This window comes from Aquarana catesbeiana, linkage group LG03 (genome assembly GCF_042186555.1).
Source record: "Aquarana catesbeiana isolate 2022-GZ linkage group LG03, ASM4218655v1, whole genome shotgun sequence".
Lineage (NCBI taxonomy): Eukaryota > Metazoa > Chordata > Amphibia > Anura > Ranidae > Aquarana > Aquarana catesbeiana.
Window position 1 is genome coordinate 74763840 of NC_133326.1, and position 14911 is coordinate 74778750.

A 14911-nucleotide genomic window follows, 5' to 3' on the forward strand; every position below is an offset into this window, starting at 1 on the left:
GCAGCAGCCAGGGGGAGAGGAGGGAAGCCAACAGCACTGCGGGCCCGTGGGGCCCACTTGGGGGGGGGGGAGGGAGCCCGGGCAGTAGGGGAAATCTGCACTACACATAGAGATTAAGGTGTGCACAGACACACCCCTGCACACCCCTATGCTGCTGATTTAATGAGGTAGAGTAGAGTAAAGGGCAGCTGCATTGTGCAAATGTGACAACAGTAAAGTTAAACCTGATCAGCTATGATCGAATATTTCACAATGCGCTTCTTTACCTTTTTTTTTTTGCATTTTTGGCTTAAAGTAAATCTAAATCTTAACGGGAGGATATGTAAAGTGGAAGGAAATGCATCCCCACTAAAAAGCATCAATTTAACATAATGACTATTGTTAATAGATCCGCATTCTTCAAATGTTTAGAAAAATGTCCCTTTGTACCTTATTTCACTGAAAATGTCCGCCTGTCACATGACCATTCTTGAATTTGCTTTCACCGTTGTTCACGGCTCCTGGGCGTGTCCCCTGACAAGTATCTACATCATTTCCGGAAGTGACGTAGATACCGGGCAGGGCGTCACTTCTGGAATATAGGATTCTATGTAACTAGTAATTTGAGGAAATGGCACAGCACACCTGCTGTTTGGCTGCGTCATTTCCATAGCAACAAGATGCATTTGGCTTCTGTCCCATCCTGACTCTTCTCCAGCGATTGTTGCACCGGCCTCATCTGTGGGCATAGTGAGTTCTTTCATGTGTTTACAAACACACACATATACATATGTGTGCGTGACCGAGCGTGTGTGTCTTATAGACCCCAGATCTCTCCATAAAGAGTACCTGTCACTGCCTATTACTGTCACAAGGGATGTTTACAATCCTTGTGACAGCAATAAAAGTGATAAAACATTTTTTTTTTAAAGGGACAGCGTAAAAATTAAAAAAAAAACAAAATAAAATAAATAAGAAACAAAAACTTTTAAAGTGCCCCATCCCTCCGAAGAAGCGAACGAATACACAAGTCACGCCCGCAAATGTAAACATTTTTTTTTTAATTCATGAAAGTGTATTTCTTCCAAAAAAAAAAATTGCATTTGAAATATTGTTGCACAAATACAGTGTGACATAAAATATTGCAAAGACTGCAATTTTATTCTCTAGTGTCTCTGTCTATCTATATAGATAGAGAGATCTATATAGATCTATATCTATAGATATATAGATCTATATATCTATAGATATAGATCTATATAGATCTATAGATCTATATATATAATGTTTGGGGGTTCTAAGTAATTTTCTAGCAAAAAATACTGATTTTAACTTGTAAGCAACAAGTGTCAGAAAACAAAGTTACAGAGATAAAACAAACTTAGAAGCAGAGCTAACATTAGAGCCAGTGCTGGGAGGGGGATTAGTGAGAGACGACTGTCTCTTTCTCAGCAGATAAAAGCTGGCAGCAGGGAGAGGGGGATAGACCAGCTTTCAGCTGTCGCCCATCATTAATCCTCCTGCCTGTGTGGGCCCCCCTGTGTGCTCGGGCCCCCTACAAGCGTACCGGTGGTCCCCCCCTATCAGCGGCTCTGCTTGTCTACAAACACTTTGCTATAATAAAGGCTACAAATTGTTGCTCAGGGTGTGTTTTCTGATGGTGACAGTGGCAGAATATACTAGAACAATACATGTAGGCATGGCCACTTCTAGTCTCCACTATAATTGTATGTGAAAGAGTTACAATGCAGGAGAGCAATTGTCACCCCATATTTGCAGACATCCCAAGTCTCCAGCAAAGTGCGGGAGTCTCCCGCATTTCTGCAGCGGCTCCCGCACGCCTGCAAGAGCCTCCTGATCTCCCGGAATGATCGGTGCGGCGGGGAACAGCTGTGAACACTGATCTCCTTTGTATAGATTTTTAGCTGACAGCCACTTCTCCTTCTCTCCCTCCCGCGGCTGTCAGCTAAAAAGCTATACAGGTAGATCAGTGTTCACAGCTGTCCCTCCCGCCGCACCGATCATTCACAGTTGTTTCCCTTGTGCTCCTCCCCCCTCCGTGTCCTTCTCCCCCCACCTGTTCTCCCCCCAGCCACCGCGTTCTCCTTTGCTGCTCCTGTCCTCCTCCTCCGCCCCCCCCCCCATGTCCCTCGCAGCCGGATCCCCTCCTCTCCTCTCCCACCGGCTGCGGGGGGAACTGTAGGGAATTGGACACAATGAGCGAGATCGCTCCTGTGATAACTGAGCAGAATAAACTGTGTTTACTCTGCTCAGTTTATGAATGAACAGGAACCTCTGTCTCCTTTTCATTCATCTTCAGTGCTGAGAAAGGGACTGGGGAATCTGTGTCCTCAGTCCTTTTCTCTGTCTCAACGGGGAGATGTCAGGGGTCTGTTTAGACTCCTGACATCTCACCAACGCCCCCAAAAAATATTAAAAAAAAATTATTGTAAAGAAATTCTAAGAAATGAAAAAGTGTAAAAAAATAAAATAAAAAACTACTGACACCACTCTCCCCGGCCCTACCAACACTGTCCACTGCCCCAACCCTCTCCCCCCTAAAAGCATTGTGAAAAAACATTAAAAACAAATTAAATTGAAAAAAAATCATTTATTAAAAATAAAAAAAATGACTGCCACATAACACCCACCCCCACCCCCTTCCCCAGAAGCACGGTGAAAAAATATTGAAAAGTTGATTTAAAAAATATTTTGACACGGGGGGTTGGTGGTAGTTGCGGGCGCCACCTCCTGGAAATTAGTTTGCCACCTCCTTGAAATGAGTTTTTGCAGGTTGGGATGTCTGTATTTGGAAGTGCCTGAACAAGGATCTTCTAGGCAAGGTTGCCAGGGATTGTTTAAATAAAATCTGAAGATTTAAACACACTGGAAAATACTTTAGCAATTATATTAGCATGTTAAATATTATATGAAAGTTTTAACTTATGCTGTAACTGTGTTTGTAAAAATGAAATAAAATGCTAACCACAAAGGCAGGACAAAACGGAATAGATCTGATGATTCAATAAATACAATATAATAGCTCCCCCTGCAGACAAATATATGCTATTGCATTGGATTACATGTGCAAATAAACCATATCTGATTAATGCCTATATTGGTTGCTTGATTTGCATTGGACCATTTCTTTTTTCACCTTTTTTCTTTAATGCCTGCTAAAAAATTCCTTTAGAACTGATCAGATAGAATTGCAAAAAAGCATACAGGAGGATCAAACAAGGGTAACCCTGTGGTCTTCCCTATTAAGTATAAATTATGTTATTCGGGCCTACCAGCAGGTATATTCATAATATAGGTGCAGTATCCATTAGCCAAAATGCCTGAGCCTTTCTTTGTTTAAAATATTAAGAGTTTCCTTCTTGTGAAGCAGAGCATGACAAAGATATATCAAATTAAGAGATTTAATTGAAAAAAAAAAATTATATATATATATATATATATATATATATATATATATGTAGCACTGACCCCCGAAGGAGCTGCTGGTTATTATTTTGGGTCTTTGCCGTCACCCCTCACTCACAGTTCACCATACCAGAAACTTAGAGTCTATACTGGGCCTCGCGCCCACCTATATATGCACAAGTCATTTAGTTCTTTTTCCAATGCTTTTTATTAAACAACTTGAGCAGTAGAGGGATGGAGGGTTTAAGGGAAAGTTCAGATACCGTATTTATCGGCGTATAACATGCACCGGCGTATAACACGCACCCCAATTTAGGAGGGAATTTTAAGGAAAAAAAAACTTTTAGGAGGGAAGTTGAAGGAAAAAAAACTTACATTTAAATGCCCATCATTGCAGCCTTCTCAGTGCAGCCATGTCAGTGCAGCCTTCCCCAGTGCAGCCTTGTTAGTGCAGCCATGTCAGTGCAGCCTTCTCAGTGCAGCCTTGTCAGTACAGCCATGTCAGTGCAGCCATGTCAGTGCAGCCTTCCCCAGTGCAGCCTTGTTAGTGCAGCCATGTCAGTGCAGCCTTCTCAGTGCAGCCTTGTCAGTACAGCCATGTCAGTGCAGCCTTGTCAGTACAGCCATGTCAGTGCAGCCTTCCCCAGTGCAGCCTTTCCCAGTGCAGCCTTTCCCAGTGCAGCCTTCGATCCCCTGTCCTGAACTTTAAAATCGCCGACCGCGATTTGAAAATGGCGCCGCCGGCGCCGAAATACACCGAGCCGGTCCTCGGCTCTTTCCGGCGGCTCTCGTTCACTTTCGGCTCCACTCGTAGTCCCGAGCGGAGCTATCCGAACCTAGCCGAGTAGGTTCGGATAGCTCCGTTCGGGACTACGAGTGGAGCCGAAAGTAAACGAGAGCCGCCGGAAAGAGCCGAGGACCGGCTCGGTGTATTTCGGCGCTGGCGGCGCCATTTTCAAATCGCGGTCGGCGATTTTAAAATTGTGACAGCTCGGGATCGCAGGGGATCGGCGTATAACACGCACCTGCGACTTTCCCCTGATTTTAAGGGGAAAAAAGTGCGTGTTATACGCCGATAAATACGGTACTTTGTGCAGATCACTGAGGAACTTTTAGATCCCGTAGACAAGTACTCCTTCAGTCAACGGATTTGCTCACCCGGATAGGCCTCTCTCACTGACCTAGCAGTTGGAATGATGCACGGACAAAAGTCTCTGCCACAGACTTGATAGGAACAATAATTGTTGAACAATCCTCTGCCACAGGATTTAGTATTAGTTGGACGATCCTCAGCCACAGGATTTAGTAATGGTAATGAACACAGCAACACAGTACCAATAATTCCTTTAAGCCATCCAGCAGTAATGTGAGGTAGATTGGTTAGGATGCACCGTCCAATTGAGCCACCAGGCTCCTCTTGAGATACCAGCCTTTCGCTCGGTCCTCTCCAAGATGAGTCCTCCCCTGGATCTTTCAATTGCTCAGCTTCTTCCCGCAGGACAGACAGCACAGGATCACCTCTGAACCAGTAGGCCCCAGATAGCCTCTGGGCCTACTTGCAGTCACATAGCCTCGGGCCAGCAGGGCCCCGAGACAGAAAAGGAGTTGTCACATACCTTAGGCCAGGAGAGCCAGTAGGTGAGAGCGCGAAAAAATGGCGTCTGCCCCTTAAGTATCCTTTCCCAGAATGCACAGCGGTGAACCACTCCCACTGGGCTGTTTCTGGGGAAAAAGGACACTCAATACACCTTAGCCTGTTGCCCTTCCATCACTGGCTTGTGGTGACAACGACACCTACAGACGACAATGTGGAACTGCATGCAACACAGCCAATGCTGGAATAGAGGCTAATTTAGTCATAATATTAAATCTGAACTATCTACAGAACAGATAACCCGCTAAATTTACATGCGAGCACCTGGTCAACAGGAGCAGGGTGCTACATACTCCCCCCACTACAAAAGACGATGTCCTCAGCGTCTGACAAAAAAAAAAAATGGCTCTCAATCCTGAGAGCCAGTATCTGAACCACAAAACTTGGATGTGAAAAGGAAGGGTAATAAATAAGAAAGTTATAAATTTTAAACATGAACACACAATCAGATCACATTATTATACATTACAACCCCTCACTCTCTGTCTAAACCACCCGCTCTCCAACAGCTTGACAGACGATCCGGTTCTCCTGAAAAAAACGCAAAGACACACAAACAAAATATGAACCAGCATTTCTGTACATCAAGAAGCAAAGCTGCACTTCCTCAGAAATGAAACTTTCCTTCCTACTTTAAGTGCAAACGAGCTAAACTATGACTTAAAAGTCCAATTCTCTCTATGGGCGACTCCCACCAACTAGTGGCAGAAATTTAGTAGGACAAAGAGTCTTTGGGTGTGAAAATGCTGAAGTAAGTGAAAGCTCTTGACCACAAAGTTCTCACCAACCCTGACACTAACTATGCACCCCATAGCCTTTTTTTTTTTTTTTTCTTGGCAAAGTGAGGAAAAAAACAACAGTCCCTCTGGATAATCACCAATAGAACCAGGGATCCGGCAAAGTAAGTGTTTTCCCCTGTTTGTCCACAGTGATAATGAAGTAGACAATATCATACTTTCCAAGCCTGCAGATGATCACCTTGTCAGCATAGATGTGCCACCCATAACCCCAATGCAGTAGGCACCCACTGAACCGTTAATCCATAATAGCAGAATGGCCAGCTCTCCGGAAAGGTTTTGGCACACACAAATAGTCCCAGACAGCTTCACTGTACCACTGCTCTCGGTTGGCATCGGTTTCCTGCATAATTTCTTTGGTAACGTAAGGAATCTCCAGACCATACTCTGTGGCAGCTCTTTTGGTGAGCACTCTTTGCAATCTAGGTAAAGCTCTGCTTTTCCCCAGACCAGGAGGCATACACAAATTTGGAGACTTGCGCACCATAGAGCTGATGGGCATCTGTTCAGACTCAAATGAACTAGTAACCTTGGACAGTGTCTCTTTAGTAGTGCTGTATGGCTCCACACTAGGTGATGTCTTCCCAGAATCCATGGCTATCCAGTCTGAGAAAGTAAAGGCAGAGGCAACATCTTACCCTGAGCCCACAACAATTCCTGTGACATTGTCTCAAATAGATCATCATCACTGGAGATATGTTCCCCCCTGATCTCTCACCCGTTCCTGTAGTGGATTTTTCCGGGTTCATGCTCTCCTCCGGCTCCGGTTCAGGTAGTCTTTGGGGTAGGCCTCGACTGCGGCCGTGGGAAGCTTTCACATATCCCACCTTCCTCTGGACAGGTGCAGCGGGGACAGGTGTAGCAGAGGTAGTAGCAAGGGCAATGTCTGCTGAGGGAACAGTAACAGCGACATCTCCCTCAGGAACACTTTTAGTAGCAGATGGGATGAGGGTTTGTTGACTCCCAGAAGCAAAGGCAGTAGTTTCTGCTGTAGCGGTCCCTGTAGTCCAGTCCACTTGGTAGGCACAGGGTGATATTGTAGGTTGCTCCACAGTGAACAGGTATTCTCCACATCGCAAACATCGGACAAATGGACGGAGATGTATGACCAGTCCCTCGCACTTGTGGCATAGCATACCCAGCCCTTCAATGTCTCCAGTAGTGTACAACACAAACCGCCCCTGCGGCTCCAAGCGGATGCCGGTATCTGTCAGCAGGGTTCCGGTTAGCATGGCACCCGCATCGGTGCTTGTAGGGAACATCCTGGACCCCATGTATCAGCGAAAAAGAGGACATGGCTGCACTCCTATCTTCTCAGTATGATCACGCGGCCTCTTTTCTTTAGCGCCAGACACGCCCATGCGCCTCACGCAGCAGCAGGCGGGAACTCCTCCTCCCTGCTCCTTTTCAGTCACTTAGCTCCCGGGCCTACTTGGCTCCGCCCGTAGCCTACGCACTTAGAAAGTGATCCGCACTTAACCCCTTTTTGTCCAGAAACAAGTAATACAGTGGAGAGCCCTCTTTAATGTAGACTCTCAGTGAAATAACTTCTCAGAGTTTCTTAGGGCACCGGAAAATATCCCGGACGAGAAACCCCCACATGTAGCACTGACCCCCGAAGGAGCTGCTGGTTATTATTTTTGGTCTTTGCCGTCACCCCTCACTCACAGTTCACCATACCAGAAACTTAGAGTCTATACTGGGCCTCCCGCCCACCTATATATGCACAAGTCATTTAGTTCTTTTTCCAATGCTTTTTATTAAACAACTTGAGCAGTAGAGGGATGGAGGGTTTAAAGGAAAGTTCAGATACCTTGTGCAGATCACTAAGGAACTTTTAGATCCCGTAGACAAGTACTCCTTCAGTCAACGGATTTGCTCACCCGGATAAGCCTCTCTCACTGACCTAGCAGCCGGAATGATGCACGGACAAAAGTCTCTGCCACAGAATTGATAGGAACAATAATTGTTGAACAATCCTCTTCCACAGCATTTAGTATTAGTTGGACGATCCTCTGCCACAGGTTTTAGTAATGGTAATGCACACAGCAACACAGTACCAATAACTCCTTTAAGCCATCCGGCAGTACCGTGAGGTAGATTGGTTAGGATGCATCCTCCAATTGAGTCACCAGGCTCCTCTTGAGATACCAGCCTTTCACTCGGTCATCTCCAAGATGAGTCCTCCCCTGGATCTTTCAATTGCTCGGCTTCTTCCCGCAGGACAGACAGCACAGGATCACCTCTGAACCAGTAGGCCCCAGATAGCCTCGGGCCAGCAGGGCCCCTAGTCAGAAAAGGAGTTGTCACATACCTTAGGCCAGGAGTGCCAGTAGGTGAGAGAGGGAAAAAAATGGCGTCTGCCAAATAAGTATCCTTTCCCAGAATGCACAGCGGTGAACCACTCCCACTGGGCTGTTTCTGGGGAAAAAGGACACTCAATACACCTTAGCCTGTTGCCCTTCCATCACTGGCCTGTGGTGACAACGACACCTACAGACAACAATGTGACAATGTGGAACTGCACGCAACACAGCCAATTCTGGAACAGAAGCTAATTTAGCCATAATATTAAATCTGAACTATATACAGAACAGATAACCCGCTAAATTTACATGCGAGCGCCTGGTCAACAGGAGCAGGGCGCTATATATATATATTTATATTAGTAAGTTTTCTTTTTGTTCAGAAAATTTCCTTACATGAGACGATAAGCAGGAACATTGATAATGATAGCTTTGGCCATAAATAACAGAGATCACAAAGCACATTATTGTTACAAATCCAAGCTATCCAATCCCCCCCCCCCCCCCCCCCAATGCAGACCTGTTTATTACAGTTTATTACAAATTATTACAGTGAATTAATTGACCTTGAAGAAAGGAACACTTAATAAAAATAAACCTTTTCTATTTGCATCTCACTCCCTTCCCTCGTTCAGTTTGGACTGTATGTCAGACAATTATTGAAGCCCGCCAGACCGGTTGATGCGATCTTTATTCTATCTAGCGTGCAGCTCCTTGTCTGGACAATATCAAATGATTTACAGTAATATGTTCTGTTTTTGTTGCACTGGAAGGCAACATTATTGGCAACACAAACCTTTCTAATACAACATGGGAAAGGGAAAGGCCAAACAATTTTTTTGAACCTTCATAAACTCACTGAATCAAGGTTATTATAGTGACCTATTTCACTTGTATCAAAAAGCTCACCTATAAAAGAGGTATTTATGTACTTGCATACGTAATGAAAAACTGCCACTTCTTCCAATCCCCAGCTGCTACAAGCTCTCTTCCATCAAGCATTCAGCTATCTGATTAGTTGTATGCTTACTGCCCCCTGCTGGTCATTATGGTTCCTCCCACTGGCTTGTACATTATGAACTAAAGCTCGGTTCACACCCATGAACACCCATGCGATCCGATTCCGCTGCGGACCAAAAAAAGGGTCCTGTGCGAGTTTGGTCCCGAATGTGATGCAATTTTAGCTATACTATCTGTATGGCTGAAATCGCATCGCACAGAGATTGCATGTGATTTGCACTGCAGTGCGGTGCAAATCACATGAGAAGCCAGACATCGCACCAGTGGGAACCGGCCCTAAAAGGTAAGTAAATAAACACCACAGGTGGGCTGCCCCTAGGTTCACATTTATGTGATTTGGCATGTCAAATCGCATGCCAAATTGGCGGCTATTTCTGGCAATAGCACCATCCAAATCGGTGTGACGCCAACTTTGCAGCACCACATAGATTTCCAAAAGCAGTTTCTGTACTACTTTTGGCGAGTTTGGGGTGCAATTTCAATAGACATCTGTGCAGGAATCTGTACAGGTGTCTCTGAAATCGCCCCCGAAGTCGGACTGACATGCGGGTATAAAATACCACTGTCAGTGTGAACCTAAGGTGTTCTCTGAGCTAACACAAACAGATACTTTTGCACTAGGGTACAGCTGCACTGCAATAGTTAAATGCTTGTTATTCTTGGGGTAGAGGAAGAGGCTGTATTACTTACCATAGCCTCTGCTCCAACTGGCTCCAGTGCTCTCCTCTTCTTCTCAAAGCCCCAGCCATTAATCCTGCAATGTGACTGCAGCCATAAGAAGCTTAGAGAGGAGGCTGCAGTGACATAGTCACACAGATAGAGGGAGCTTGCTGGAGTATGGAATAAGGTAAGTATTTCTCCTTATTTCGGCACCCCTAGAGATAAGGAGAATTTAACTCCTAAAGTGTAGGGAAGGTCCACTGCATGGGTATTTTTTGCTCCAGCCCAGAGTTCAGCTTTAAAGAGAAATTCCAGCAAAACAGATGACAGCAATCAAAAAGCTACAGTTGCCATAAACACTGCAACTGTGCTAAAATCAGAACCCCTACTTAGTTTAACATAGTATGAGCTATTGCACTCACTGCTTGTTTAATCGGTAGCAACCCCCCATCGCTCGATCATCAGCCCACCAGCCCCGCACTTACCACATCTAGGTCACAGGCAATGCTTCCTCCTCATCGGCTTCACCCTGCGTCGCCTCCTCTTCGGCTTCACTGCGGCTTCCCCTGTGTCTTCTCCTCCAGCTCGGCAGCCAATATGATCGCTTCTCCTTTTGGCCAATCGGGTCTCAGGACCCGCTTCCTGATAGGAAGACAATAGCCTTTGGCTCTAATCAGGTGCTAAAAAAAGAACAACCCCATTGGAATCCATGCGTCTGGTGCCCTGCATGTAGATGTCCAGACGCATGGATTGGGGGGGCGGCGCCCCTGCGCCCCATATGGACAGGCCACCATTGGTAGGAGTCATTCCAGAGGATAAATAAATAACTCAATAACTTCCACTCTCTCTACTTTCTGTGCCACCAGTCACCATCAGTCTGAGTGGTGGCTGTAGGGAAAAAAACACTTGTTTCTTTTTTGCATCAGACAGAGGGTGTGTAAACGATTGCCGATGACCACACACACATATACGTTGGCAGAACGGCACAGGCAGGCAAATGGGCGTACAGGTACATCCCTTTAAATTTTCTGCTTTTCAAACACACGCACCAGCCGCATTCCGCAAGAGCGTGCCTGCGGGTCCCGGGAACTCGATGTTCGCCGGCGGCCCGCGATTGTGGTGTGGAGAGGTAGAACGGGGAGATGCCTATGTAAACAAGGCATTTCCTCATTCTGCCTAGTGTCATGACAGAGATCTACTGCTCCCTGTCATCGGGAGCAGTGCTCGCTGTCATGTCCTAGGTAGCCCATCCCCCACACAATTAGAATCACTCCCTAGGACACACTTAACCCCTTGATCTCCCCCTAGTGTTTAACCCCTTCCCTGCCAGTGTCATTTATACAGTAATCAGTGCATTTTTAAAGCACTGATCGCTGTATAAATGTCACTGGTGCCAAAATAGTGTCAAAAGTGTCCGATGTGTCCGCCATAATGTCACAGTCATGAAAAAAAATTGCAGATCACCGCCATTACTAATAAAAAAATATAATAATAAAAATGCCATAAAATTATCCCCTATTTTGTAGACGCTATAACTTTTGTGCAAACCAATCAATATACGCTTATTGGGATTTTTTTTTACCAAAAATATGTAGAAGAATACATATCGGCCTAAACTGAGGAAAAAATATGTTTTTTTGTATATTTTTGGGGGATATTTATTATAGCAAAAAGTAAAAAATATTGCTTTTTTTTTCAAAATTGTCGCTCTTTTTTTGTTTATAGTGCAAAAAATAAAAAACACAGAGGGGATCAAATACCACCAAAAGAAAGCTCTGTTTGTGGGGAAAAAAGGACATCAATTTTGTTTGGGTACAACGTCGCACGACCGCCTAATTGTCAGTTAAGTGACGCAGTGCCGAATCGCAAAAAGTGCTCTGGTCAGGAAGTGGTTAAAGCATCACAAGCAGATACTATGACAGACCATCAACAAAGGTGATGTGTAACTCTGTGTAGTTCTATCACAATGTAGCCTCTCTTACCTTGTACTGCAGCCTGCTCTGACCCCCAGGATCGGAAGGTATAGGCATTGTGGGTTTTCACCTGCTGATTGATATAGCGACTACACAGCCTGCCCTGACCTGGACCTTCTCTGTTCTTGTATCTGGCTGTTGACTTTGTACCACACTCTGGTTGAAACCTTAGGTCAGCTGCCATCTGCACAGGGCCCGAGGGCCACAACCTGGTACACCCTTCAGTAAGGTCCATCACCTCTTCTGGGGGTTTGTTGAACATGTACTGGTATGTACTTAGACTCTGTACCTTTATCCCTTTTAGGGCTCACACCCTCTCCAATGTGCAGATAGCACAGAGGGCCCACTTTGCATTATTGCCCATTACAGGTGTGTGCCAAGTAAGGATGAGCTCCGGCGTGTTCGTACAGCCCACGTGTAGCGCCCGCCAGGAAGTCGGCACTGCGCTGCGCTGATCACAGGCAGTGAGACATTTCCCGATCTCTGCAGCCACACATCGGGAAATGTCTCACTGCCTGTGATTAGCGCATCGCCGTGCCAACTTCCTGGCGGGCTCTACACGTGGGCTGTGCGAACACGCCGGAGCTCATCCTTAGTGCCAAGGTCACCAAGTACAAGTAGGTAGGTAACTGTGCTCCCTGTATACATCACAAGGCTTCATTTTCAGTTTTGACTTAAATGTACTTTTAGACCCCTTTCACCCTGGGGCACTAAAAATAGCGACTGAAAAGCGCCTGAAAAGCGGCTCTCACGCCTCCCCAGTGTGCTTTCACACTGGGGCGGTGCGCTTGCAGGACACGGAAAAAAAAAATCCTGCAAGCAGCATCTTTGGGGCTGTACACTGCTCTCAAAACGCCCTGCCCATTAAAATGAATGGGCAGCGCTGCCGAAGTGCCTGCAAAACGTTTCTGCAACGCCGCAACACGGGTGCTTTTAATTCTTTCCTCGGCTGCTAGCGGGGGGTTAAAAGCGCCCCGCTGGCGGCTGAAAAGCGCTGCCATAACAGTGGTAAAGCACTGCTAAAACTAGCGGCACTTTACTGCTGACGCCGGCACCTCTCCAGTGTGAAAGGGGTCTTAATGTGGAACTTTACTCTCTCCATCAACATTAACTCATTTACATCCAGATGGTGCTAGCATTTGTAAACAAGACAGGAAGCTAAAGGTAAAGATAGGGCATATTATATTTACTTGTTTTAATCAGGTGTTTTTTTTCTATTCTTCAGTTACTTCCTGGTTTTCAGGCCTAGACAAATGATGTCATACATCCCAGGAGTCTTCAGGAGCAGATGAGGGGTTTTCTCAGCTAAGTACACCCTCCTGCCTGCATGCCTGAGCTAATGGCAGATGGATTCCAGGAAGTACATGAATCACCTGCCCTTATTCAAGATGCTTATGGCTAGAGCTAGAAATGCTAGGGGGTGTTTTTGAAAATGATGTTTCAACAAAATAATGCATGGAGACATGGACGAATGGGGGAGTTTGCTTTGAATTTAAAAAAAAAATGAAATAGCGTTTTTGGTAATGTAGTTCTTCTTTAAGTAAATCAGGTGTTTAAATAGATGTGTAGCTGCACACATAGGTGTGTGCAGCCTATTGTATTAGGGTGTGCATCCCAAAGGTCAAACACACACGCCTTTCTCTGCAGCCTCAGCTGCACAGGACAGTGAATGAATAAGAAGTGCTCTGTGCTGAGCAGCTTCCTGTTTATTCACAAGCTGAAGCATAGTAAATACAGTTTACTATGCTTCAGTTATGAATGAACACAGTGTGTGAGTGAGTTCACTGTGTTCTTTTAAAAAAGGAAGGTGCTGGTAAATGACATATTTACTAGCCCCTCCCCCCACTCTCCACCATGAAACATCCCCTGCAGCATCTAGGGCAAGGATATGCAATTAGCAGACCTCCAGCTGTTGCAAAACTACAAGTCCCATCATGCCTCTGTCTCTGGATGTCATGCTTGTGTCTGTCAGAGTCTTGCTATGCCTCATGGGAATTTGTAGTTCTGCAACAGCTGGAGGTCCGCTAATTGCATATCCCTGATCTAGGGGGAGAGGAGAAGGCTAGTACATATGGCAGTATTAAATCACTATAACACCACCAATATTTACATAGATTTTATATCCTTGTCCATAGCTCGTCAGCAACATGTCATGTGATGAAGCACAATCATTATGTTTCAAGATTTGGCAGTAAACTGGGATTACAGTGTATCGGGATGAATGAAAATGGGATTATATTTAACAGCAATCCATCATTGTGGAAGGTGATTCGGCCCTTCTTTAACAGAGGTATGTTTCTGTTCTGGTTTTAAACGATTCCTTTTTTTAATTGTATTTCTCCTTATATTAAAGCAGAACTCCAGCTAAAGATAACAAGCTAAAAATGAATAGCCCATTAGATAACATAACGAATCCCACTTTTTTTTCAATATTATGCTTGAATCTAGAGATTTCCCAAGCATTAGTCTCTTTCTGCCAGTAGATGTCCTCAGTCTGATGGATAGCGCCATCAAACCCACTTCCTCTTAGCCCAGGTCATCCTGGACCCACCCTAAGCCTGTGCCTGGACAGTGAAAGGAGAAGCAGCACAGTGATGAGCTCATCTCTCTCTGCTTTCCCCTTCTATCAGCACATGAACTGATTGGCTCCTTGTACTGTTTTCTCTCTTATACTCTGTACAGGGACCACAAGAGGCTGTTATCAGGATAGATTACGGTACATACTGCTTGAATTTAGAAAACACATCAGTGATGTATTAATAATTACAGAGCTGATAGTTTTTTTTTTAAATTCCAAGTTCAGCTTTAAATACTGTGTAGCCATGCTTATTTTTGCTTTTGGCTTTTTTAGCTCTCTTTCATGTGGCTGTTTGTTTAGAACAAATTTATTAATAGGTACCTACTAAAGGTACCTATAGAAATTAGAAAACATCTGAACTAGTCACCACCACGCAAAGACCTTCATAATTGTGGTCATTCTCAGGAAACTAAACACCCCCCGGCTGTCAGATCTCAGGAAAAGTAACAAAGGTTTTGTTTTGCTGGCTGGTAGAAATTGGTTGTCAGGTTGTTTTGTTAAAGGGATATTAAAGACTT

The 14911-nt window shown here is 45.1% G+C and overlaps 1 protein-coding gene across 11 annotated transcripts in view; it reads left to right on the top strand.

Moving 5' to 3' along the window:
- CYP19A1 (cytochrome P450 family 19 subfamily A member 1) overlaps nucleotides 1-14911 on the top strand; it is a 105954-nt gene that overhangs the window by 37303 nt on the left and 53740 nt on the right. For all 11 annotated transcript variants that reach the window (XM_073618693.1, XM_073618696.1, XM_073618694.1 and 8 more), the window contains one exon: nucleotides 13951-14105. In XM_073618693.1, the coding sequence (XP_073474794.1) occupies nucleotides 13951-14105 (155 nt within the window). The remainder of the gene's footprint in view (nucleotides 1-13950; nucleotides 14106-14911) is intronic.